This window comes from Hippopotamus amphibius, chromosome 16 (genome assembly GCF_030028045.1).
Source record: "Hippopotamus amphibius kiboko isolate mHipAmp2 chromosome 16, mHipAmp2.hap2, whole genome shotgun sequence".
NCBI lineage: Eukaryota > Metazoa > Chordata > Mammalia > Artiodactyla > Hippopotamidae > Hippopotamus > Hippopotamus amphibius.
In genome coordinates this window covers 4,052,585-4,079,826 of record NC_080201.1, presented here as the reverse complement: position 1 = coordinate 4,079,826, position 27,242 = coordinate 4,052,585, and the positions used below count along the sequence as shown (strand labels likewise).

At 54.6% G+C, this 27,242-nt stretch overlaps 1 protein-coding gene and 1 pseudogene across 1 annotated transcript in view; both read left to right on the top strand.

Moving 5' to 3' along the window:
- Positions 1–3,323: 3,323 nt before the first annotated feature.
- The window catches only part of CRISPLD2 (cysteine rich secretory protein LCCL domain containing 2), a 63,183-nt gene continuing 39,264 nt past the window's right edge, over positions 3,324–27,242 (top strand). Inside the window, exons 1-3 of the mRNA XM_057713189.1 lie at positions 3,324–3,441; positions 21,603–21,897; positions 25,099–25,217. Of these exons, the coding sequence (XP_057569172.1) occupies positions 21,658–21,897; positions 25,099–25,217 (359 nt within the window). The 5' untranslated portion in view covers positions 3,324–3,441; positions 21,603–21,657. The remainder of the gene's footprint in view (positions 3,442–21,602; positions 21,898–25,098; positions 25,218–27,242) is intronic.
- Positions 19,360–19,937, top strand: LOC130839212 (glycine cleavage system H protein, mitochondrial-like; annotated as a pseudogene).

The window sequence follows — 27,242 nt, the reverse complement described above, 5'->3', positions numbered from 1 at the left end:
GGATTCAAACTCATCCATCTAGACCCTCCTTGCCCTGGACTAACTAGTTAGCTCCCTGAGATGGACTGATTATCTTTTACTGAGTGCTCGGTGCCAAGCACTGTCTGTGTGTTTTCACGTATTGTGTCTGTTTTATTTTATTTTAGTTAATTAATTAATAAACTTGGCCGTGCTTCATGGCTTGCAGGATCTTAGTTCCCTGACCAGGGATTGAACCCAGGCCCTCAGCAGTGAGAACACAGAGTCCTAACCATTGGACTGCCAGGAATTCCCTATTGTGTCTGTTTTAAAACTTGGAGAGGATTTGAAACAAGCCTGCAGATTCTTTGATCTCTACCTGTTGAAAAGTATCGTCCATGCCCTCTCTCCTTGACCCCAAGCAAGCTCTGTGTTTCGACCAAGGATATGGTGGACGTGACATTCTGTGACTTCCAGTGCCAGGCCACTAAAGGCCTGCATCTTCTGCCTGGTTCCCTTGGGAGGCTTGGTCTGGGGGAAGCAAAAAGTCTGACTACCCTACCTTCCTGGAAAGGCCACATGGAGCTCCTACCACGTAGGTGACTCAGCTTGGATGTCCAGACCAATGGAACCTTCCAATGTCTGCAGCCCAGCCAACGCCTGACTGCAACCACATGATGAAGTAAGGAAGAGCCATCCAACGGGGCCCATCCCAGATTTCTGAGCTGCAAAACTATGAGCAAAGTAAAATTGTTGTTTGAAGCCACTACATCTTGGGACAGTTTGTTACACAGCAGCAGTGACCATAACATCCCATTTGAGAAATGTTAACCCCACTGAGTTGTTAAAGAGAAATGAAGTAGCTCAGAAAGGCACAGTGCGTTCACACTGTGGGAAATCCTGCTTCCTCCTCCCCTCAGGCTACCAGGTTCAGGGGCCAAGGTCACGGGCATGAGTGCTTGTGGAAGTTAGTGGGCAGTGCTGGGCACGGTCAGATCCTGTCTCTCAGCAGGGCAGATGAGAAGCAGATAGACAGATGAAGAGGGGACCACAGAGGGATAGGAAAAGAGAATTGGAGAGGAGAGGGTGGGGGTCTGGAAGTTCCTAGGTGCAGGATGCTGGGGTGGCGGCTGCCAGTCTGGACAGGAGTTGGCAGCTCGGCTGTGGGGCGACACTGTAGAGAGGTGCCCTCAGCTTGCAGCTCTGCCAACAGCGCCCCTGAACACCTGAGCTGGGAAAGGTGTCCTCAGAGCCATCCGGGACCAGCAAGGAGCCCACAGAATTGCCACGAAAAGAAGGCGGAGGCCTGAGCGAGCAGAGGTGTGGATGTTTCCTTATTGACTTCCCCAACCCCACCCCCACCCAAATGCTGGGCCCATGAGAAATCTGGGCTTCCCTTCCTTTCTGCTGGGGCAGGGACCACTCTACCCCACTGCTATGTACCCAGGTTTGATGGTACATGAGGCGGCAGCAGCTGAGCGGTGTGAGCACGAGTGGAATTCCAGCTCCTTGTGGTGGGAGGGAGTGTCCGTGCCAGCAGGGAACCAGCCTGGGAGGTGGGAGGTGAGGCTGACTGAATGTGAGGTCTTCAGAAAGCTGCTCAATGTTCCCGAGATTCAGATGCAGTGTCGCTATTCTACCAAAGTTTAATTGAAATTGTAAATGTGAAATAAAATTTCTCCCCTAGTGAAAAAACAGAAACAAACAAACTAATCCCAGTTCCTCCACTAGGGAGCTGTGTGACCTTGGAAAAGCTACTTACACTCTCTGTGCCCAGTTTCCTGACGATGACAGCATCAGCCTTGGAGGGCCGTTGGGAAGGGGACGGGGGTTGCCAGGATGAGGCTGGGTACCTGAGAGGTGTCTGTCAAGAATACAAATCTCTTTTCCCCTTGAATTTGCCCATTCTCAAACCAAGGACGCTTGTTCTGCAGCAGTCTGCTTTGCTCAGCACTAAATGCCCCAGTGCTTGGGGCAGAGCCTGGCACATAGTAGGTGCTTAATAAGTACTGGTTGAGTGAATGCAAAGCTGAGAATCGTGCTTCAAAAACTGAGAAAGGGAAGAAAAAGAAAAGAAGTGAAAATAAAATGTTTTAAAAAAAGTTATCTATTTTTTATCTGCATTTGAGCTGCACCAAACTCTTCAAGAGCTTCCAGCTTTCTGAATCTATATCACACGTGCCCAGCCAATCACTGAGGTTCTTCCTTTATCTTTGCCCCGTCCCTGTCCCCCCCCCCCCAAACCCGCCCCGTGTGCTCTGACCTGTCCGGGTGCCTCAGACTCTGAGATCCCAGCATAGCACAGCGGTGGGTGCAGGGCGACTGGATGGGGCCGTGTGGGGGAGTGATACTGAGTGAGCTGATTCAGTGTCTTCATGCAGGAATAGCAACATGCTGAGGACAGGCTCCCACTCGCCCTTGGGCACCAGCACCACCGGCACACAGTAGGTCCACACTGTGTGACTGAGTGGGGAGCATGGGGGCGTCCTTTAGCTCCTACAGCCGTGGTTTCTTCCCCTGCCAACAAGGGCCTTGGCTTTGCATCTCTTAAAGGTGATATCTTCTGGCTCTAAATTGACTGAAGTATTTACCTACATAGGTTTGAATCTGCACTGCCCACTGAGGACTTGGGGCACCCTCTTCTCCCAGCCTCAGTTGACCAGTCTGTGAAATGGGATCATTTCCATCCCACTGGATTCCTGTGAACCTGTGCTGGAATAATGACGGTAAAGTGCTTAGCTTGGACCTCAGGTTTACTGCCTTCATCCAGCAACGTCTTCCTGTCTTCATCCGCACCCTGGAAATTGTGTGTGTGTGTATGTGTGAAGTTTTCTGATGGAAATAAACTTAGCAAGTGTGTATTCTGCACCACAGTTGATGGTGCCCACGCCCTTCCCGATTTCATTTGCTGCAAGCCACGGGAGGTAGCTTCCCTTTTCCCGTTTTCCAGTTGAGCCGCAGAGAAGTGAAATTTGGTAAATTTGCAAACCCCTGGTGGAAAGTGCTTGGCACCGCGCTGGGTGCCTCGTTAAGCTCTCGATGGAAACGATGCTTCTGTGGTCATGATGAAGAAACTGAGCGCGATGAGAAGAGAGTTCCTAGGACGAGGGTGGTCGCGCTCTCCCCGCGATGCCCCCGGACCCCCGGCGCCTGCTCCTCGCTGTGTCTGCCGGGGTGGGGCGAGGCCGGGAGCGCCCGGGGGGTGGGGTGGGGTAGGGCCTGGCGGGGCGGGGCGGGGCAGGGGCGGGGCCGCCACGGCGCGGTCCTATTAGCGCCGCCGGCCGCCGGGGGGCGTGGCCCCTGGGCTCTGGGTAGCCTACAAAAGGCGGCGCGCAGGGTCCTCGGACCCACTGCATCCCTCGGCGGCCAGGGTGTCACAAGTCCTGCGACCTGTCCGCTGCGTCCGCTGTGCTTGTGCTGCCGCCGCCGCCACTCCACTCAAGAGACACCGGCGAGGAGGTGGTTGCAGCCCTGCGGAGGGAGGTGAGTGTAGCCCTGCGGAGGGAGGTGAGTGTGACTTCGATTCCTCTCCTCTCTGCTTGGTGCGATCCTCTCCGGCAATCGCGGGAGCTGAGATAACCAGAGCAGATGCCACCTCCTAGGGCTTACTGTGTGCAGGTACTTAGCTGAGCGTGCCACCTGCCTCTCAGAACCATGCTCAGCAGCATGCCCGTCCACAGATGGACAAACTGAGGCTCAGCGAGGGCAAGGTGCCTGAGACCGCACATGCTGGGTGCTGGGGAGCCGGGGCCCAAAGCCGGTGTGACCGCGGAAGCGTGCTCCCTCGGGCTGTGTACACCTGCCTTCCCTGTGCAGTTCGCTAGCATCTGTTGCATTCCTGTGTACACAGTGGGCGTCAATAAATGGAAAGCTTATGGTGTGCATGTGGCAGGAGTTGGAATGTGTCCTACCCACGTGTGGAGGGCTGGGGCGAGCCTGTGCAGTCTGCGCGACAGTTTACAGGGCCACGCCCCTTTAGGATTTTGTCTGCAACAAACCTTCCAGGTAGCCTTCCTCTTCCCACATTTCAGAGGAAGACACTGAGAGGCAGAGAGGTGAACTGTCCAGGCAGAGCGGAGGCTGGGACCCAGTTTTGTCAGCCCCCAGAGCTCCCTGTGGCTGTGGATGTGCCCAGGCATGGGGCATGCCAGAGTTCCTGCAGGTTTGGGAAGAGTTCCTGGGTCTCTTCAGCCACAGTGGATATCTGTGTAAACTTCTTGTGGGGGAACAGCTGGGGGCTGAGGGCTCAGCTCTGCGGTCTAGGAGATCTTGGGTCCCAGGTGGAAAAGCCAGGACCAGCCCCTGGCAGTGCAGACCCAGAGCCTCCCTTGAAAGGGCTGGGCTGGTGGACAAGCCAGGAAGGGCTGAGCTCATACCTGCTCATCAAAGTCCAGTTGGAACTGGGCGTCTTTTAGCCAGAAGGTGAGTTGCTGCTCGGGTCAAGAGAAGCAGCTGGGAGTCTGGCAGGTGCCCAGCTCACCTTCCAACCAAGAGTGGGCTTGTGAGTTTATACCTAGAGCCGTTGGGCTCCTTGCCCTGGCAGAATAGGGTGAACCTGCCTTCCTCAGTGGGGTCAGGGCATCTAGGGTCTAGAGCCTGAAAGATGAGAGACCAGGATGTGAGGGACAAGACGGAAGGGCATGCCCCCTTCTCCACATAGACCCAGAGGGGAACTCTCAGGGCTCTTTGTGTTTTGTGCACCCGATTTTCTGTTTCTGCCCCTGATCTGGCTGTTTCCACATGGGGAAGGAGCAGAAGGTGTGGGAGCTGTGTCACTGTGCTAGCTGTGAGGTAACCGTGCCATCCTCTTTACCTGCAACACACCTGGGCACAAGGCTTCTAGATTTTCATTACAGATGAGGAAACCGAGCCTCAAAGAGGTGAAGTCCTTGCCCAAGATCCCCTAGCTGGTGTGTGATATTGTCACCCCAGGTCTGTCTGTCTGCATGTACCTTACACACGTAACGGCTGGGTCCTGCCTCCTTTCAGACACTTCTCTGCCAACTGCTAGTTTCACCTCCAAACCTGACCTTCAACAAGGAATCATTTTGTTTGAGAGGGGCTCCAGGTAAAATAGCAGTCGGCAGAGTTGAGCTCCAGCCCCGTCCATGACGGTGCAGCTAGGGTGGAGAATGAAGAGAGTGCTTTTGATTTTTACAGTCTCTTAAAAATAGGAGTAGGAATAGTAATGATAGCATTTGTCATCCTACCAGCAGCTGACATGCATCTGGCACTTATTGTGGGCCAGATGTGCCTGGGGTTTAATATGGATGACCTATCCTGCTGACTTCTTTATGAGCTGGACTGTCCTCCGTTTTACAAGGAGGCAGTCAAGGCTCTGAGTGATTAGGGCATGTACCCAACACGACACGGCCAGGGTAGGGGAGAGCTGCCATCCTGGCTGGCCACAGGACTGTCAGCGCAGAGCTTGCTACTGGGCAAGGCTTCTGCCATGTGAGATCTGAATCCCTGCCCCAGTTAGGAGTGAGCCTGGAGAGAGGACACTGCCATGGGGGCTCAGAATCCACTCTGCCAACAGGTACCTGTATCAACATGGAGAGGGCCCTGCTGGGAAGCCCAGAGCAATGCCAGCTGCTCCCGCAGTCCTGCCTCTGGACTGGAAGGGAGAGCTGGCTTGACGGGGGAGGTGCCGGAGCCTCGGGAAGAGCATGAGCTCTGAAGGCCCGCACACTTCATCTTCCCTCAGAGACCCCATGTTGGATATCTGGGGGGTTTTGGTAGGTTGCATTTGAAAACTGGCTTTTAAAGTCAGGACCCCCAAATGCTGACCTCTTTGGCCTTGTGGGAGCTGGAAAGTTTCTTTTCTCTGTCATCAGAGTAATTTATTATGTGTGGGAGGTGCCTCTGTGTCTGCTTGCTCCCGACCTAGGGAGCTTTCTTCCCCCCTTTTTTTGCAAACTCACTGGTTTTTGATCAGTCCCAGATGTGCAAACCCAGCATCACTCAAAGGGGCTGATGGCTTGTCAAGAAAGGAAAATACAACACAGACGTCATTTCATTTCCTCTTCCATTCATTGAGCTGGATAGCTGCTCAGACCTTCATGGGACAGGGCGTCTGGAGCCGCTTGTAAAATCCTAAAGGGCGCACACTCCGTCCTGGGGCAGGGAGCGTCAGGCACGTCTGGGTGGTGGTTGGTAGGGCCAGCCATGCTCTTTTTGCTTTCTTTCTTTTTTTTTTTCCCCTTAAAAAAATGTTTTTATTGTGGTAAAATATGCATCAACGTAAGATTTATCATTTTAAAGTGTACAGTTCAGTGGCATCTAGTATATTAGCAATGCCATGCAACCATCACCACTGTCTAATTCCAGAATGTTTTCATCATCCCGAAAGCAGACCCCATAACCATTATTAGCAATTGCTCCCCATTCTGTCCCCCGCCCCAGCCCCTGGCAACTGCTCATCTGCTTTCTGTCTCTCCGGACTTGCGTATTCTGGACACTTCATATTGATGGAATCCTACAGTATGTGGTCTTTTGTGTCTGGCTTCTCTCACTGAGTGTAACGTTGTCAGGGTTCGTTCCTGTCGTCGCCTCTGTCAGTGCTGCCTCCCTTTCCATGGCTGAGTACTATTCCAGTGCACGGAGAGACCCTCTTTCACTGATCCATTCGTCCATTGACGGAAGTTGGGGCCATTTCCACCTTTTGGCTATTGCACATAAGGCTGTTGGTAACATCTGGGTACACATTTTTGTTTGTACACCTGTTTTCAGTTGTTTTGGGTCTACCCCTAGGAGTGGAATAGCTGGGTCACATGGTACCTTTATTTTTACCTCATTAAGGAACATGTGTCCCTTTTTCTTGACTTCCCTCTTGAAAAAGCATCAACTGAGACCACCTCATTCCGGAATGGGTCAAGGCCCTCTGCTGTGGGTACAGGGAATCTGGCATCTGGGTGTTTTGGGGGAGGTGTTCATAGTCATCCCCTCCACCTCACCCCAGAGAGCAACTGGCAGAGATTCCTGTTGGAGACGTTGCCCTGCTGGAGCGCTGCTTTCTACCCCAGGCTGTGCAACTGTGGGTACTCACAGACAGACACCCCCCTCCCCGCACCCCACCCCACCCCACCCCCGGTTTGGGGACAGAGAGTTTCTAGTGGTCCAGCCCAAGGGAGATTTATCTTCTCTGATTGTCTCGAGTGCTGCATCAGCTTAGACAGAAACCACAGATTCAGGGGAAAAAGGAACGTCCTAATGAGGATTGTGCAACTTTTGGACCATCATTTAAGAAAAATATAAATTTTGAAATCCCACATCTTCAATCCAAGTTCCTGGATCATGTCCCACGTGAGTGCAGGATGGTGAAATCCCGGAAGGGAAAAGAATCCAGCTTCCATTTTGTTTGCAGTCCAGTGGTCCCAGAATGGACCCTGCCCTGAGGTTCTTTTGGATTGAAAAAATCCTGGATCTGTCTAGAACTGGCATTCAGCTGGCAACTGCTGAGACTGACCTGATGAGATCCTGGAAGTCCTTTTAGAGCCAAGAGGTGGCATTCTCTGGCTGGGAAAGGTGACAGTGGGTGGGGGGATGTTGAGGGGTGCGCCAAGGGGAGGGGCCATGTGTGTGCAAAGGCCTGGAGGAGGGGAGGGGCCTGGCACCCTGAGAATGACAGGATGCACAGGGCGGCTGGGGTCTAAGGGTCAGGCTCAGGGCGGAGGAGCCTGCCTGCAGTGGGGTCAGCTGGACTGAGTTTGGATTTCCTGCTCCACGCTGCCCGGCACAGGAGAGTCACAGGAGAGTCACAGGGTGGCCTTTGTACTTGAGAAGAGGTCACCATGGGATGAGCAGTGTCCCCAAGGTGACCAAGCGTGTGTACTGACCCAGCAGCAAAGGCCTCCAAGCCAGGAGCTGTTCTCTCCTCTCTGTTACAGCAAGGCGACTGTCTCAGGGGGTGCCTTCTGTCCCTAGCGCCTCCCGCCGCCCTGACCTCCCTTTACAACAAAGAGAGAGCGCCCTCTACAACCAAGCCTCTGGTCCCAACTCTGTTCCGTTTTCATCATGTTTCATTTTACCCCTGCCTCAGGTTCTCTGCACATGCTGATGATAGAAGGTTCCCTTTTTAAAGTAAATTTCTTTGAACCCCCAAAGTGATCCAACATAAAATCGGGACTATGAAGTAGAACAGGGATGTGGTAGGAAGGTGGGCAAAGCTTGGGGGGGGGGGTGTGCCCAGGGCTGGAGTTTGGGAAGCACCGGATGAAGGTGTGGCATGAGGAAATTTGAGAGGCTATTACCAGCCACCTAGAGCAGCAATTCTCAAAGTGGGGTCCCCACACCAGCAGCAGCACCTGGGAGCTCGTCAGAATGCTGATGCTCAGGCCCTGCCCAGCTCTCCTAAAGTGATGGGGGTGGGGCCGGCCATCTGTGCTTTTAATGCAGCTTCCAGCACATTCTGGTGCAGGCTCCAGGGTGGGACCCACTGCCCTGGAAAGCTGAGAAGACTTGCCTTGGGCCCCGGCCCCAGAATGGGGTGGGCGGGGCTGGCCAATGGGGGCGGGCCTGGTGTGACCAGAAAGAAGCCACGTGGCAGGAGTGGGGCAAGTGGCTTGGAAGCTAGACTGGCCTCTTCTGTCCAGCACCGAGGCCCCTGAGAACAAGCTCTTGGCAAGCCCCTGGGCCTTTCTTCCGGAAGAACACCTGGCTTGTTGGCACCCCTTGCTCTGGGGCCCGAGCAAGTGTCCTGAAGGGTCCAGCCTTTCCCTTCAGCGTGCTTTCAGAGCCCCGTGTGCCGGGAGCTTGTGAAGTCCGCCTGTGTGCAGCCCTAAGTGCCCCCTCTGAAAGAATGGGTTGTTTCCTCCGCAGCATTTAAACCCTGTCTGTGTGTACATACATGTCCGCTGCGTCTCTCCATCCCACCCCCAGCCGGCTCCCAACACAGCCAGTCTGTTCTCATGGGGAAGCACTGGCTGCTTTGAAAACACTGTTTATTCCTGAGAACCTTCAAGGCCGGGCTTCCCGGGGACTGAGATATTTTCAGCCTTGGCTTCGCTGGACAAAGTGCCCTTCAGACTGGGGATGAACTGGGCCCTGTCTGGGAGAGTCGGTGTCTGGCCCAAGTGGGAGGCCCTGGCTGCGCGGGGCTTTATCTGGGCTCCAGCACCTCAAGTTCACTTTGCAGGGCTGTCGGAGACCAGGCCCCGGCCTTTTCTTAGCGCTGAGACTCCCAGGGAGAGCCCTGAGGTTTCTCTTCCTAATGCTCTTCTCCAGCTTCCCTGGACCCTTTCTGCCAACAGAAGCCAGAGCCTCTTTCACTTTTCTCTTAAACATTTGATTAAAGTTCGACATGGTAGAGAAGAATGCGTACGGATTCGTGCACTGGGGGATGAATCCTCTCTAAGTGCGCATGCGTGTGCTCCGGCCCCAAGGCTACAGAACCTGACCGTCCCCCGGGGAACCCTCCCATGGTCCCACCCCCGAGGGTAACCATTTCCGGACTTCTGATGGCCCAGGCTGGTTTTGCCTGGCTTTGGACTCTACGCAGATGGAACCACACGTGTTTCATCACTGGAGTCAGACTTCTTCGGTTCAACATTGTATCTGTGAGCTTCGTCCGAGGTCCTACATCTGCTAGGCTCTCAAAGCATAAATCAGACCCTGTCACCACTGGCTTCATCTGTCCTGCACCCAACACGCACACGCACGCACACGCATGCTCGCACACACACCCCTCTTTGCATTTAGAGTAAAATCTGGACTCCTTGTTATGGTCCTCAAGGCCCCTGGCTGTGTGGCCCTGCTTGCCTCTGTGACCCCACTCCTCCCTGGCCACACTGGCTCTTCACCCATCCTCGGTCAGGCCAAGACAGTGACCGTCTCTGAGCCTTTGTCCTTGTTGTTCCTGCTGCCTGGAGTTCACCCCAGCCAGAGTGGTCCCTGCCCCTACCTCGGCCCAACCTCACCAGCTCCTGTCCCAGGGCTGTCTTCCTCCAGCCTCTGTAGCATCTATTTGCTGCAATGTTCCCTCCCTCCCCGCCGATTCCTGGGGACAGAGTCTTGTTCACTAGCATATCCCAGGGACTCTGTGGCCACCTGAGGGTTTGCCCTGGGGATTTTCATCTGCAAAACATTGTGAAGATTCCATAACCTACTGCTATAGAATTCTTGAGCCTGTTTCAAGGCTGTGACTCATCCTTGCAGGTGCCACCCAATACCTGTGAATCGTGCATTTCAGGTGGGAAGCTGGTCCAGGTTTTGCCAGTCCCGTAGCCTGGAGCAGAGATGATCTGGGATGCCTGAATTCACCCAGGAGGAGGAGGGAAAGAAACAGTCATTAAACAGCGGTAAATCCTGGGACTCTGCTGCTGCGCTCTTTAGTTTTGCTTTTTTATCCTTTTTTTTTTTTTTTTGGCCACACCGGACAGCATGCAGAATCTTAGTTCCCCGACCAGGGATTGAACCCATGCCCCCTGAAGTGGAAGTGTGGAGTCCTAACCACTGGACCACCAGGGAAGCCTCTAGAACCACTATTTTCATAATCTTCAAATCCTCCCCCAGCCCTGGGAGAAATTCAGGGCTTTGTTTTGCCCATAAGGAATTGGAGACTCTAGGAAGTAGAGGGACCTTCTGGGCAGCACCCAGCTCAACGACGTGGAGTCAGGATTCGAACCAGGGTTCATCCAGTGTCCACACTTTTCCACACTGCCCCCTGAAAGTCCTTGATTTCTCGTCTTTTGGAAATGGAGGTTTCCTGCCATTTATCTAAAGCTTTGCTGGGAGCGTTGTTTCCAAGGAAACATCCGCACATCTGCAAGAAGGGAGAAAGGGGCCCCAGGAGTTATGTATTGGGTTTTAAAGAAATATATTAATTTATTATCCAATCACTTTAAAGTGGCTTCTCTTATATTTTATCTTGGCTTGCATTGAACAAACCTGGTTTTTTGTTGTTGTTTTTAAATATTTATTTTTTTGGCGGCATTGGATCTGAGTTGCAGCATGTGGGATCTGTCATGGTGCGCAGGCTCTTTGTTGTGGCATGTGGGCTTCCCTCTAGTTGTGGTGCGTGGGCTCTAGAGCACATAGACTTAGTTGCCCCGGGGCATGTGGGATCTTAGTTCCCCAACCAGGGAACAAACCAGCGTCCCCTGCACTGGAAGGCGAAGTCTTAACCGCTGGACCGTCAGGGAAGTGCCCAAATCTGGTTTTTAGTTCTTTTTTTTGCCAGAGTAGATTAAGTAAATGTTTGTTGATTGAGTGTTGTTCTCTTTTTTTTGTTCAGAATTGTGTGTATTCTCGGCATAGTATTTAAAAAACCGAATGAGTTTTATATATTATATTTGTTCAGTTAAGCATCCTGAGATAGTGCCCTGTGTATCCCATAAGGACATATCTTTTGCTGAGGGACAGAAGGAAAGAAGGTGCCCGTGGGGGTGGCATTTTTATTAAGCCTAGTGTCCATCTTTGTGGGCTTGGAGGCCGAGCAGCTGGCAAGGGAAGGGACGGGCCTGTTTCTTCCACCGCCTGCCCCAATTCTGTCCAGAAGCATTTAAGGAAAACTGGCTGGCTCCAATGGAGGAGGGAGATTCCCGCCCACAGGGTGTCTGGTTCTTACCCAGTCCTGGGATCTGCCTGAGACAGGCTGGGGTGTCCCGCCTCCTTCCTCCTAGCCGCCACTTCATTCCTGGAATTTCTGGGTGGTTTGTGGGTCTGACTCTGCTCTGCCCTTGGCCTCGCTCACATTTTGAGTTCTCCTTTGTGCTTCTGAGGAAGAGCAGAGCCCAGGGCACCCTGCCTTTACGGTTAGCCGTGGAGTCTCTCGCTGCGTGAATCCGGCTGACTTGGGGCACAGGTCAGAACTGCCTTGACGTTTTGGAGAGCAGGAGGGGTGAGCCGTCGCAGTGTGGCAGGCTCCCCGGCATCGTCTGGGGGCATCCTGTATGACCGAGAGGAAGTTGCTTGTCTGTGGTGAGCCTCAGCTTCCTCATCTGTAAAACGGGGATCATAACGGCAGTGACCCCATCAGTCTGTGGAGAGGATGAAACAACGAGATTCTGGGAGCAGAGGACCCAGAACAACGTCCGCCACTTCGTCCTCACTCGTCAACTGTTGGCTGGATTATGGGTGATAAATGTTTACTGGGCAGTTAATACGCGTCGAGGTTTCAAGTTGAATAAGACCCAGTCGGCCAGAGCTGTGCTGCAGCTGGCCAACTGGGTCATGCCGGCTCGTACCGGCTTATACCAGCTTGCACTGGCTTGTGAGAGCCGATGGTTATGTTTTCAGAAAAGTTGTGGGCCAGTTCAGTGCAACCATCATTTTTTTTTTTAATTGAAATGTAGTTGATGTACAATGTCATGTAAGTTTCAGCTGTACAGCACAGTGATTCAGGTTTACATGCATGCATACGTATATATACACACATATTTTCAGATTCTCTTCCTTTATAGGTTATCACAAAATATTGAGTATAGTTCCCTGTGAACACAACCGTCGGTAAACATTATATAAACTTACAGCGAAGTGAGTCTCATTTACAACGAAGGTAATCCATACTCAAAACTTAGCACATCCTAATTTGTTACTGCACTTTCCTATTCTCTCCACTCTTGGGGTAGTGGATGTCTATTCTGTGCATGTGATGGAAAAACCACATCGTGCTGTGTTATCGTGGGACTCTTTCCAGAAACTCCATGCTCAGTGACCCCACCTTGGTGGCTTGAAATTGCCATGGTGGGAATATTTACACGAAGGGAACTGGCAGACACTACAGATCAGGGTGGGCGTTTGGGGGTTTGTTTTTTTTCCAGCATTGGTTGTTAAACATTGAGCAGCACAGTACTGGTTCCAGCCCTCAAGAAGTGCCTGGTCTAGCCGGCAAGGCAGCAAGTGTGAGCAGACGGGGGCAAGCTGCTGAGCCCTCGACACCCAGGGCCGGCGAACGCAGCTGAACGGGGCCCTGGAAGGAGACCCAGCCCCACGGCAGCACTGGCCTCTGAACTGGCCAACTGTCATCATCGTGATCCGGTTCCGGCCAGACGGTCACAGTCCCGCTGCAGACCCGGTCTGTGACATCCTGGAAGCCACTTCCCCAGGAAGCTGGGAGAGGTGGCCAAGGCCCCGGGGTGTGCAGGGAGCCGAAGCATGTTTCAGAGTTAGGGGAGGGCTCGCCCCTCAGCCCCACAAGCATCAGACATTTAATAGGATTTTTAAAAATTAGACTTTGTCTCAAAGCAGAGGTGGGGCTTGGAACTAATGTGGTGAAGAGAGAAGAGCCATCTTCACCGCATCCTCCGTTATTAGTCCCAGCCTTCCCCAAACCCTTCCAGACCGTGCACCTGTGGAGCACTTAGCATCACCGTCACAGTGGTCAGAGCCAACGCACGTAGCTACACACTACGTAGCGAGGCCCGTAACGTCCTAACACTCCTGTTCCTGGTCTCGGTCATTCCTCGTCCCACGGCTCATCCCTTGACCTAAGCCCGCCCCTTCCCCGCAGGCACACCATCCCTGCTCAGCGGGAAGACTCCGCCAAAGGCTCATTGCTTTCTGGAAGGCTCCTGGAGCTGAATCACCCCTGCAGACCTGTCGGTCTTGTTCACTCATGGAGGCACCCACGGTGTTCGATAAATATCTATGGAGTGAATGTACAGATCTCCTCGTCCCAGCGAGGCCAGACGTTGGCGATTCAGCGGTGAACAAGGCGGACCGGTCTGGGGCCGTGATTAAGCCCTGACCCTGCAGTCTTAACTCACGAGCCACGAGCAGGAATTCATCAGCGGGGCCTGGGCAGGGGAGGGGCAGGTCGGGGTCATGGGATGAGCCGCGGGAACAGCATGTGCAAAAGCAGAGAGCTTGGCACGGCCTCGGAGCTGACAGCTGGCGGGCTCCATCCTCAGATTCATCTTTATGGCAGGCTTTGCTAAACACAGGCAGAGGCAGCCCAGACCCGATGACGCATGGAACTTCAACCACATTCTCTTCCTGTCTCGCTCCCGAGAGTTGAATTTGGTGGCAGCATCCCCCAGGAGCCAGCCCTCGAGGAGACCCCTGGCTAGATTGGGGACGCGCAGGGCTCTGGATGCCCTAAATGTCCCCAGAGCCTTGGCCGGGGTGGAGGGGTCATGGCAGAGCTGACGTCACAGCAGCCGCGCGCTCCAAGTTCCCCACGTTCCAGAAAGCTGGGTTTCAAGCCTTGGTTCCACCTCCGACCAGCCCCGCAGCCTCACAAATACCACATAACATCTCCTGGGCTCAGTTTTGTTTTCCAGAAAATGGGGTGAAAAACAGCCAGAGTCCAAATGCATCTGAAGCTGGGGCGGTGCTACAGGAATTTGACCCCACGTTGGGTCTGGCCGTTGACCGTGGGGCCTGAAAGCTTTGTTGGTCCCTTTCCGCCCCCCTGGTATGTGCTTATGGGACCCTGCCGCCGTTATCTTGTTTGCGGTCTGCCGGGCTGCGTTTTACAACTGCGGCCAAGGAGACGACGTCTCCCAGACGTTTCTGTGAATTGTGCGACGGTCCACGCGGGTGTTTCGGGCTGTTGGTAGGAGGCCAGGGACAGAGAGTGGAGACGGGCTTCTCTAGAAATGAGGCTTGCATTTGGCAACACTAGAAGAAGCCAGGGCAAAAGTGCGGAGCCAGAGAGTGTGGGCCTCTGTCTCCAGGTCCTACAGGGAGCTCGGGTTGACCCCATGAAGTGCGAGCCCCTCGGGGACCTTAGGAGGGCTGGAGGGTGCCCTGCAGAGAGGGTCCGTCAGTGAGGGCATCATATCTGAGTCAAAGGTGAGCTGGCAGGTGGAGACTGGTGAGTACCAGGCCCAATGACGGGGCGTGTCTTGGTGAAATGTCACCATGATGTAAATGTTTCACTCCCCCGGGGGCGACGCATGGTGCCTTCTGCTCGACAGAGTCGCTGTCTGACCTGGGGGTGGGCGTGGTGCCTGTGTCCACTGAGCCCCACCATCTGTCCAGGAAGCAGAGAAGGGCAGGGAGGGTCACAGTGCAAGCTGGGTTGTTTGCGGGGGTCCCTTCCTGCATGGGTAGTGACAGGAAATCCCCAAGGGGAAGGCACGGTGGAATTGAGAAAGGGGCTTGGAGGTCAAATGGAGCTGCGTTCCAGCCCCAGGTTTTCTGCTTGCAGTTGTGTGACCCTGGGCAGCTTCCTGAAACTCCAGGGCCCTCAGTCTCCTCATCTGTAAAATGAGAGCAATAGAACCCAAACCTCTGAATCATGGGGAGGGTGAAGTGAGAAATGCAGTGGTGGGTGGGCGGTGGGTGTCCCTCCATGTAAGCCCTGCTGGCCTCCCTGGTGGGGGTGTGTACACGTCACTGGAGAGCCCCAGGCGGCGATGGGCAGTATGTGTATCTCGTTGGGAAAACTTTTTTAAAAATTTATTATATTGAAGTATAGTTGGTTTACAATGTTGTGTTAATTTCTGCTTACAGCAAAGTGACTCAGTTATACATATACATATTCTTTTTCATATTCTTTTCCATTGTGGTTTATCCCAGAATATTGAATGTAGTTCCGTGTGCTCTACAGGAGGACCTTGTTGTTTATCCATTCTCTATATAATAGTTTGCACCTGCTAATCCCAGACTCCCAATCCATCCCCCTCATCCCTTCTCCCCCTTAGCAACCACTGGTTTGTTCTCTATGCCTGAGTCAGTTTTTTAAATTTATTTATTTTATTTTATTTTTTAAAAGTAAATTTGTTTATTTATTGGCTGCTTTGGGTCTTCGTTGCTGCACGTGGGCTTTTGTCTAGTTGTGGAGAGCGGGGGCTACTCTTCGTTGAGGTGCGGGGACTTCTCATCGCGGTGGCTTCGCTTGTTGTGGAGCGCGGGCTCTAGGTGCGCAGGCTTCAGTAGTTGCAGCACATGGGCTCAATAGTTGTGGCTCGTGGGCTCTAGGGTTCAGGCTCAGTAGCTATGGATTTAGTTGCTCCATAGTACGTGGGGGATCTTCCCAGACCAGGGACTGGCAGGCAGATTCTTAACCACTGTGCCACCAGGGAAGTCCCGGGTTTGTTTCCTTTAAATTGTAGATGGAGAGGGGGCTGAAGTGCTTTGGCCCTAAGTTCTGACTGATCTGTTTTGAATGGGCCGCACAGGCCACGGGGGCTGGCGTGGCCCCGGCAAAGTCGCTCAGCACCGATCGCCACCGCCCAGGTTCCGGCCGCGATCCCAGCTTTGACCTCCCCGTTCGCCTGTCTGTGTTCCCCTCTTGCGCCCTTCCATACCGATGCCGGTGGGATGCTTCGAACACAAATCTCCTCATTTGTTATCTGATGCTTGTATTCGTTTGCTAGGGCTGACAGCACAAAGTACCACAGACTGAGTGGTTTAAACAACAGAAATTCAATTTCTTACACTTCCAGAGGCTGGAAGTCCAAGATCAAGGGGTCGGCAGGGCTGGTTTCTTTGAGGCCTTGCTTCTTGGCGTGTAGACGGCAGTCTCCCCCCACCCCGTATCTCACATGTTCATCCCTCTGTGTGTCTGTGTCCTAATCCCTTCTTCTTATAAGGACACCAGCCATACTGGAGCAGGGCCCACCCATATGATCTCATGTTAACTTAATCACCTCTTTAAAGACCCTGTCTCCAAATACAGTCACGGTCTGAGGTGCTGGGGGCTGGGACTTTGACGTAGGAATTTGCAGGCCACACAACCCAGTCCAGGATTCTGTTTGGTTTTTTTTTCCCCTACGTGCCAGCCCTGTGCTGTGCTCTGGAACATAGATGTGAGATGCCAGCCCTGTTACTGTTACGATTCTGCTTAAATCTTCAGTGTTTGCCTGTGGCCCAAACTTAGCAGAAGCCATCAAGGTCCAGGCCTTGCCCCCTCCCCATCATGGACCCCCCAGGCCCCCTGAGCTCCAGCCAGGCCAGACCACTTTCAGACCCAATAGTGCCGCCCAGAACAAATGGCCCAAGACTAGTCGGCGTGTCCAGGCCAGCGGCTGTCTCGAGGTGGAGAAGCCACTTGGAGAAACACCTCCTTTCACTTGTGTTTCTCCCCATAGGAGGGTTTGACTAAACCCCATGGTTGGGAATCCCCTGGCGGTCCAGTGGTTAGGACTCTGTGCTTTCACTGCTCAGGGCCCAGGTTCAATCCCTGATCAGGGAGCTAAGATCCTGCAAGCTACATGGTGCAGCCATAAATAAATAAATAAATAATAAACAAACAAACAAACAAACAAACCCCCCACCCCCCCACCCCATGGCTCTCCCAACTCTGAAGCTCCGCACGAGGCTTTATCAGTTCTCTCCAGAACCTTGGGGGGAGGGACCCATCTGCTGTCCATGGACGAAGCATGGCCCTTGAACTTCAGAGTGAAGGTGGCTGGCCAAGTCTTCTGGAGTTAAGGTCGCCCTTGTTCAGAACATGCTGAGAGGAGGCACCTGGAACCAGCAGTGGTTTCATTGTCCTTTCACGCTTTGGCATTTTGCTTCGTTTTATTTGTTAATATTTTAAAACATTTAAGATAGGCAAGTCCAAAAGCCAGTATGCACTCGCCACCAAGGTCCGGCCCCCAAGGACGCCCTCCTCTGGCGACCACATCACGGTTGCTGCCAACTCAGCCCGTCCACTCAGCGTGAACAGAGCTTACACTTTGCCATATTTGCTTGAGATTTTTAAAATAGAAACAGAATATTGAAGATAAAGATGAGTTCCCTCATGTTCTCCGTCCCTGTTCAGTTTCCCTCACCCTGACCTCATCTACCATCATGAACTTGATCTGATCGGTCCCGGTTTTATGATACAAACGCACGTGCACACATACACACACACACACACCATATACACATGGTGTATATACACACACACACACACACACACACTGTATAATATACACATATGCACAGATGTGTGTATATACACACATCCATAAACTATACAAAATATCATGTCTGTGCCTTAAAATGTACACAAATAGTGCCATTAGCATGGTATTCTACAACGTGCTTTTTTAGCCCAACTTCAGATTTGAGCTTCGTTTATGCTGACACTCACAGAGCTCAGGCCATCCTTTTTACCTTCTGTATACTATTCCACCCACACTGCCCCACAATCCATTTACCCATCCCCCTACTGAGGGCCCTCTGAGTTGTGCCCGTAGGTAACTCAAACCCAACCCAGGTTTTGATCTAGTTGAGTCACGTACGCAATTCCTGTTTCATGCCTTCGGGGGTGCCCTGCCCCAGGGATGCTGAAGCGTCAAGGGAAGCAAATCGGGTGTTGCCATGATGCCCAAGTGGATGCTCCATGATGTCAATCCCGCTCCTTCTTCGTCCCAAATCTTAACCCAGTGTCAGGGCATTTTGGCATCCCTTTCAGCCTGGCCTCTGTAGCTGGGAAATGCTCATATATGGTGGTGTGAGTAAGCGGGAAGACGTCAGGGACCATGAGAGCTTCTGTGTTACTGGCTTGATTCCCATGTGGTGAGTGAGCACACAGTAGTCCCCCCCGCCCCCGCCCCGGCCAGAGGTCCCTGCGGCTCTGCCCCAGAGGGAGCCCCTTGGGGAGGAGGCCACATCTCACCCACTCTGAAAAGCCAGGCCTCCCCGGATGGCGTTTATTTTTATCTGAAGTGTAAGCTCGGTCAGGACCCTGGAGAGTTTCCAGGGTGGAGATGGGAACCGTCGCGTTCCCATAGCTCCTTGGCTCCAGCTCTGCCTCCGGGGATGCCCAGGCCGTACCCCTGAGGATGTCCTCCTCCGGCTGCCATCTTGCAGCCTGGCCAGTGTGACCGTGAAGACTCAGTTGTTGCTGATGTGGGGGAAGACCAGAGGGGCCTCCTGGGGTTCCGGGTGGGTCAGCATCCAGGCTCGGCTATCTCCCTCCCCGTCCGGGGACTCTGAAGCCCCTTCCACCAGCTCCCTGCACTGTCTTCAGTCAGGCCTGCCTGTCCCGCTGGGAGGGGCTGTGGGTTTCCTCGCCCGTCTCCCCAGACAAACTGGGAGTTCCTTGAGGCCAGGGACAGTGCCCTTTTCATCTTCCAGTCCCAGTGTCCAGCACAAAATAGGTGCCTAATAAAGGTCACTGGGTGACTGACCAGCTCTTCTCGGGAGTAAAGCAGAGGCGAGAGGGTGAGTGAACACAGTCATTCTTGGACCAGACGACAGCCCGGAGGAAGACCACAGTTTGTGACCGTTAGTGTGACCCCTGGCCCCCGGGGAGAGAGGAACCAGGGTAACGTGATGGAAAATCCCATCACTCCTGGGTTAGAGTCTTAGCAGTAGAGCGGCCTTGGGATCGGCACTGTAAGCCCCAGCCTCCTCACCTGTAAAATGGGGGTAATAACAGACCGGCCTCCTGGGCTGTCGTGAGGGTTGGAAATGACATAAATGAGGTGACTGGCCCACGTAGACGCTCAGGAAGGCACAGCGGAAATTCACCCAGTAAATTAACTTTGGGCCCACCGGCCGGGGTGCTCTCGGTGCTGCGCGGAGACCCTCCGCATCCCCGCCAACATGGTGCTGCGAGCAGCGCGAAGCGTGCGGGCTGTGGTGTGCAGCCTGCGCGCCATCTCTGCGCCCAATGCACCCTGCCCGCCGCGGCCCTGGGGACTGCGGGCCAGCGCCGTCCAGGCGCTGCGCACCAGCCCCGCTCTGCTCTCGGTGCCTAAATTCACAGACAAACATGAATGGGTAACAACAGAAAACGGTGTTGGAACAGTGTTGCACAGGAAGCTTCGGAAGATGTTGTTGACTGTGGGCTGCCTGACATTGGGACAAAATTGAAGAAACAAGAGGAATTTGGTGCTTTGGAAAGTGTGAAAGCTGCGAGTGAACTCTATTCTCCCCTATCAGGAGAAGTAACTGAAATTAATGAAGCTCTAGCAGAAAATCCAGGACTTGTCAACAAATCTTGTTGTGAAGATGGTTGGCTGATCAAGATGACACTCAGTAACCCTTCAGAACTAGATGAACTAATGAGTGAAGAAGCACATGAGAAATACATAAAATCTATTGAGGAGTGAAAATGGAACTGCTAAATAAACTAGTTTGGAACAACTTAATCTAGCATAGTTGCCTTAAATTAGTGGTGGATAGATTTTTAAAAAGCAACTTTTAGCAAAAGAAACTACTTGCAACAATGTTTCCTAAAGAAAATTACCCCTTAACTTCCTAATGATTTGAGATAAACACTATGCATCTCTGTTTCACAGCAATCTATGATTTTTAGGCTAGGCTCCAGTTATAATATTCAGAATTCCTGAAATTATCTGTGGTTAAACTAGTTATAAAAATTATGTAATTTAAGGATAACAGTGTTATCTTAAGCCTTATATATAATATTGTAACTTGCTTGCAGCTATCCCTGGATTTGGGTCAAAATACTCAGTGATCTTCCCACTGGAAATAACTGGCAGTGGAGAAGAGTTTGTTAGTTGTATAGTGTCCAGTGACGAACATTACTGTCTTAATTTTGCGATATACTGTGTTTGCTGGTGCCATTTTTATACAGTGAAGCAACAGCCTTGCAGGAAAATAAACAGTTTAATAATAAAATCTTTACCTTCATAATTAAAAAAAAATTAACTTCGGATCGTGGAATTTTAAAATTGCTGTGTGTTCTAAGACTCAGACAGCTTTTCCTAAGATGCTAACTAAGAAAGGTTAGTAAGAGGCGTTATTTGGGAAAAGGGCCCGTAGCCCAAAGGCAAGGAGGGAGCTTCAAGATCCTAGATGGGTCATAAGGTGAGGGGTCCACTACAGTCGGCACCAGGGTGAGAGGGGTGAATCCCAACTGATGTGACGGCGGGGCCATGCGCCACCGCCCCTGGCCCGGCACGTGTCAGGGTTAGGGTCCCAGAAACACTCCTTGAGAAGTGCAGCTCCAAGACGGGCCTTCAAGACCGGGAGTCCCAGCCACCGTCTTCTGTCCCCACGGCTCCGCTGATGCAGTTGATGGGTAGTGTAGGAACCATTGACTTAGCAGCCAACAGGGCAACACCTGGCAGTGCCTGTAACAGGCTCGCTGTCAGACAGAAGCTGGCCAAAGGAGGCTGCATGCCAGGCCGCTTAGGGGGTTTGCCAGGCAGGGATGGATGAGAGTGGGGTACGCAGGTACCCCTTGGAGGTCCTCTCTCTTTCCCCTGTCACCTTCTCCAAGGATCAAATGGGCAGAGCGCGTGTCTGGGTCCCTGGCTGGGTCCTGGGAGACTGTGTCGTTGTGTGTGATGGTTACGCGGGTGGTGCCGTGATAGGAGGAGCCTCGTGCAGCGATGGGTCTGGGGATGTCTGACAACCGCTTTGGGAACTGAGTCTTACTTCACAGGGATCAGGAAGTTTGCCACTTACGTTGGTTCCCAGCATGTCCTTCGGTGATGTGAAATGACTTTAGCAGTCCCTTTTGGGGGCAGGAGATGGAGCTTAATTCAGGCCATAGACCCACCGGAGTCCTGAATGAGTCCACGTGCTGACTCAAAGTGAGAAGAGACGGCACCACGGGAAGTTGAGTCCAGGAGACACCCAGCCAGGAGGTCCCATGTGCCATCGGGCTTGCATCCCAGCTCCACCCCTTCCTGCTCGCGGAAGGAAGGCAGGCAGGCAGGAAGTCTAGCCTCCTGAGAGCCTCCGTCTCCACATCTGCAAAGTGGGGAGAAGGACGCCCGGTCCACTCCCTGCCCTGGCGGGTTTGATACTGACTGACTTCTCCCACTCCCTCTGCTTCCTTCCAGAGCACACGAGCACCTCAGGAGCCCAGGCCGCCCAGTCTCCCCAGCCCTCGCTGCCATGAGCTGCGTCCCAAACCACATCCTGCCCCTGGGGCTGCTGCTGCTGGTCTGCGGAGCCCAGGGCTTTTTCCTGCCCAACGTCACACACTTAGAGAGGCTGCTCAGCAAGTACCAGCAGGACGAGCCCCACTCCCGGGTCCGGAGGGCCATCCCCAGGACGGACAAGGAGGAGATTCTCATGCTGCACAACAAGCTTCGGGGCCAGGTGTCCCCGCCGGCCTCCAACATGGAGTACATGGTGAGCGCCGGGGCCCAGGGGCTGGCAGGCTGGGGCCTTGGCGGGGGAGGAGGGAGTGCGGGCGGCAGGCCCGGGGGCTCCTGGCGAGAGAGGGTCCCCTGCCTCTGTGCTGGGCCCCCACCCAATCCGCACTGGGCTCTGCAGCTCAGCCCAAGCTCCCCGCCGGGGGCTCTTCCCCCCAGACCCTCCTGGAGGGGGAGGGCGAGGGGCTGGGCTGCGTCCTCACTGGGTGACCCTGATGTCTCCTTAGCCAGGCTGAGCCTCCGTGTCTTCTGTGGAAATCCGCCTCGTGTGGCCCCCGTGACAGTGTGGTGGCATGTGTGTCGCATGCCCGGCACAGACGCTCAGCCTGGGGCTGTGCTGTTACCGTGTCCTCATGTCACCCTTCCCGTCACCCCCCTGTAGCTGCGCCTGCTGTCTGAGTAGCGAGAGGTGGCCGAGTCCAGGAGTGATGGGGAGCCTGCTGGGGAGGAGGAGTAGGGAAGGGGCAGTGGAGGGTCCCCGTGCGCCTGGAGAAGCCCCGCACTTAGGAGCACAGGGGGCAGCCGGGTCCCCAGTGCACGTGCCCAGCCCTGCCCTCGCTCGCGTCTCCATGTCCCATCCCCCCGCCCAGTGAAGTAGGTGCCGTGATTTCCCCCCACTTTATAGACTGGAAAACCGAGGCCCGAGGTCACACAGCTGGTAGAGGCGGAGGCGGGTTCCGACCTGGGTCTGGCTGAGGCCACCCCTCCACGCTCCATGTAAACCACCCACTGCCCCCGCCGGTACCAGGGGCTCTTTCTCCCGTACCAGGGGCGGGGTGGGGGTGGGGGTGTTTCCCGTCCCATCTTGCCCTCTCTCGCCCATTCTGAATCCTGGCGTGGCTTTATCCTTCCTAAATCCTCACTCTCTTCCAGCCTTTCTCCTGGCAGGAGCCTCGGGGGCCCTCTGTGCTTCTTGCCTGGCATCGAGGCCTCCTGCCAGGAGCCCCTGTCCGTCTGGATAGCCTGCTTCCCTCCCTCGCCTTCGCCAGAGAGGTCTCCGGGTGCTGTGTGAGCTACAGCCGCCGCCCCCAGGAGCGCTGTGTCCCCTTCGCTCCCGCGTGCAGCCCCCTGCGGCGCTGGCCCCGGCCCTCTTCTTCCTCTGCACTCAGGGCTGCTTTCCTTGCTGCCTGTGCCCCGACTTTGGCCCCCGTTGCGGCCGGACGCCTGCCGTGTGCCTGCGGGCCCCTCGGGGTCGCTGCGGCCGCACGAGGCGGCCTGTCGCCGGCTGCGGGGCGTGAGTGGGTGCTGCCTGGGCAGAGCCCGGATCGAGGCTGTCTTCTGGGAGCTCGTTATGAAGCCATTTCTTTTTCCCTCAAGAAAACGGTCCAGGTATTTCTTCCGAAGCGGCTGTGCTAATTTTAGGAGGCGAGTGGGCACCCTTTCAAAACGCTAGCACATGGGGCAGCCATGCAGACCTTTTTAGGGTTCAAGATGGAGAGAATTAGGGTAGGGTTCTCTTTAGGGCATGGACTCCTCCCTGCTCCTTCCCAGGAACTGCTCACTTGGCGTCTGTCCCCGTGGAGAAAGGACACTCTCCACCTCTTTCTGGACCAGTCACCCTCCATCCCGTGTCCCTCCCCACCCCAAGGCCCTGGGAGGCGCCCACCAGGGAGCAGGCGTTTTCCTGGGCCTGAAGCTTGGCCGAGGCCCCAGCCCCCTGGGGTCCTGGCTGTTTCCTGCCTCCCGTGGGGAGCAGGCTGGGCTTCTGCTGGTCTTTCCCTCACGCCCTGTGCTTGTCCAGTGCTTGTGGGGGAGACTCAGGACAGGAGAAAGGAGCTTAGGTAGCAGCAGGCCGGGGCAGGCCCTGGACAGCTGTGATGAGCCTGTCGTGGTTTCCTATTTGTTTACTTTGCGGCATCTCAGGACTGGAGCTGGGATCTGGGTCCTCCGGTCTCCACAGCCCCCTGCGGGGGAAGCAGAGCCTTCAGGGGTGTTGTTGGGCTACCTCCGAGCAGGGAGCCACGGGACCGGTGCACGGTGTCGGCTCCTTCTTGAAGCACTGGCTGGTCCCCTGCCTGGAGATGGCTTCGCCAACTTGGTGCAGGGGGTTTATCTGGGGGGTGGTCCGTGAGTCCAGAAGACAGGAGGGAGGCAGTCCTGCATCAGGGCGCCCTACAGAGGTCTCACGGTGGGAATGGGGGCTCGGATCTGCGGGATTTGCTGAGTCAAGGAGGCTTGGGTGTTGAGGAGTCGCCGTCATTGTGGCCAGAGGGCGATGGTGGGACAGGAGAGGGCAGCGGGCAGCTCCCATGCTGGGCTCCTGTTGCTGGATGGCCCCGGGGCTCTGCCCGCACGGGCCTGCAGCGAGCACCTACTGTGCGCCAGGGCTGGGCGTCCCAGAGCAAGGGGACAGCCCCTGCCTGCTGGGAGCTGGAGCAGCTTCCCCAAGACGCTGGGAGGGCACCGGGCAGCCACGGGCTCGCAGCTGGGAGGGCGGCTTGGCGTCCGTGTCCTCCCAGAAGAGAAGTGACCCCGCTTGCCTCGTTCACTGTGTTCTTTCCTGAGGAGTGATGTGCCCTCCCTGGGCCGGCTGGGAGGCGAGAGGGCCGCAGATTCTTAGACCCCTGACTCAGGGTGGGCTGTGCCAGAGGGGAACAGGACTGGGTGAGCTGAAGGCGTTTCTTGCTACTTAAAAATAGATATAAATAACGGTAAAATATATATAATATAAAATGTACCATTTCAACCATTTTTATTATTTTATTTTATTTTTTATTTTTTTGGCTGTGCTGTGCGGCACGTATGATTTTAGTTGCCCGATCGGGAATCAAACCCGAGCCCCCTGCGTTGGGAGTGCAGAGTCTTAACCGCTGGACCGCCGCGGAAGTCCCTCAACCATTTTTAAAGTCAGCGTTCTATCGCATTAGGTACATCCACACCGTGTGCAACCATCACCACCATCCACCTCCAGGTTATTCCCATGTCACAGATAAGAAGACTGAGGCAGAGAGAAGGGACTTGTCAGTGTCCCCGACAAGTTAGGGAGTGAGCAGGAGCTCTGAGGATCCAGGCTTCTCTAGGTTCTTTGCGGAGTGAGGAACCCGTCGGAGATGTGCAGAGTCCCTGGGTCCGGTGCCAGGGTCTCCCGGGGCCCGAGCTGGGGGCGCCTCTGCAGTTTGGGTTCTTACACCCACCCCTGACCCTGGCCTCCTGGTGCCCATTTCTCGTCCCCCTGCAGACCTGGGATGAAGAGCTGGAGAAGTCGGCAGCGGCCTGGGCCCAGGAGTGCATCTGGGAGCATGGCCCCACCAGGCTGCTGGTGTCCATCGGGCAGAACCTGGCTGTTCACTGGGGCAGGTAAGGGCCGCCGTGGTCCCCTTACTTGTGAGGGAGGAGGTGTCTCACTCACGCCACTGGCTGAGGGCTGGTTTTGTTAGAGGAAGCGGAGAAGGTGTCTTCTGACCCATTAAGACTCACTGACCACGTGCTGTGCACATGAGTGCTCCGAATCGGGGCTCAGGGTCTCCGGGGTCCCGGTGTCTGCTTTCATTTTGCCCTATTCATTGAAAACTTGGCCTGGACTGGAAACAGCCCCTCAAAACACAGATCAGGATTTGCTTGACTTCAGACCCACTGTTTCCGGCTCTCTACGCCCAGAGTCCAGTGGGGCCACGAGCAGCTTCACTTTCCTTAGCTGGCGCCTTTCCGGGCAGGACCTGGGCAGGTGTCACGTGGGGCCAGCAGCGTGGAAGCACAGCAGCCTGGTGGTCTTTTCTGCTTTTTATAAAGTCTGTCTTATGACAGCATTAAAAGAAAACGTCTGAAGGGAACCGAACCCATCCCTGCGCTGCCTGGCTCAGCTCGCTGCGCGTTCCCAGCTCCTGGGCCACATGTGGCTGCGGGCAGCAAAGTCTCACGTAGTTGTGACCGTGGCCAGGACAGCTGTTAATTCTTTCTCTCCTTCTCCTGTGATATCAAACAATTTTCTGCTACGTGATTGCCATGGTCATCAGCTCGTCCAGGCTGCCTGTGGGCCGTCAAGTGGACGGATGGGGATTCAGCCGTTCCATCCTCATAACTGGGATCTACCCCCCATCCCACCCCCTATCCCACCCCCTGCCACTGCCCCTTCGGCTCATTTGAATGATTTTATTAAGAAAACTCTGGGGCGTGGGATTGGTGGGTCCCAGGGCACAAAGGCTGTCCCACTTCGGGGTGAACGTGAAGGCCCCTCGGCAGCCGGCTGTTCTCTTTCTGAAACCACCCCAGCCTGGCTGCGGGTCTCCAGGGAAACGCACAGACAGGACGGTGGGTTCCCTGTGGCCCTGGAGCTCGGTCGCTGCGTGTGTCTCCTTCCCCGAGCTGGCCCCAGGAAGACAGGCCGTTTCTGCAGCCACGCCACCGACCGCCACCATTCCCGGGGTCCTGACAGTAATTGTTACAAGACCTCTAACCGCCCCGCTCCCCACGATGCCCTCAGAAGTGACCAGACCCCCACCACGTCTGCTCTCTTTATTGAAACCGCTTTGTTTGCACTTGCTGGTGACAGCGACCGGGGGTTACATCTGGTGTATTTTCTTTCCTCGTGCCAACCTGGCAGACACGGCCAAAGTGAGGGGGTGGCAGCCACCAGCCGTGGCTGGCGGGGGGGTCCTCCTCGGGGCTGGGGGCCAGGGAGGGTTCAGGTGCTAAAATCCCAGAGGGGAGCTTGGTGCAAGGCTTTGCCCACCTGAGTGCAGGGCTCTGTGCACCTGTGGGTTCCTGTGCCCTGAACGAGTTTTCTGCCTTGTGTGTGAGTCCTTGGGTCCCCTGGCAGCCGAGGAATGAAGCGGGTTGTGACATTACAGGAACGTGAGGCTTTAGGCTTCTCTTGGGTCGGGGGGAGTGGATGATAGGGACCTGTCTGCCGTGTCCCCCATCACCAGCTGTTTCCCAGCTTCCAGACCCTCTCCTGCCATGGTGGGTGTCCCATCTGGGGCAGATCTGTGCAGTTATCTACATACCATCTTTCTCTACATTGACTTTAAGTGGACTCACGCCTTCAGTTTTGTCGTAAGCAGTAATATATGTGAGATGTGGGATTCAGGGGCTGCGTATATTTTCCCAAATGTATATGAAAATAAATACATAATTATTAACATAAAAAAGGACTCCCTGAGGGCCAGGTAAGAGGAGTTTCCCGCATACACAGGTGGCATGTGGGTCACCCGGGGACACTCTTGGAACCCAGAGGAGGCTGATTTGGTTTTTAAGCACTTTTTAACAGATGCTGGGTGGCGTGTGGGACTGTTTGCCCAAAGGAGGCCCCCCAGGCTGGTCTGTGGGTGGCTGGGGGAGGGGGCTCCATCGTTGGGCACGTGGTGGCTGGGACAGAACCAGCTG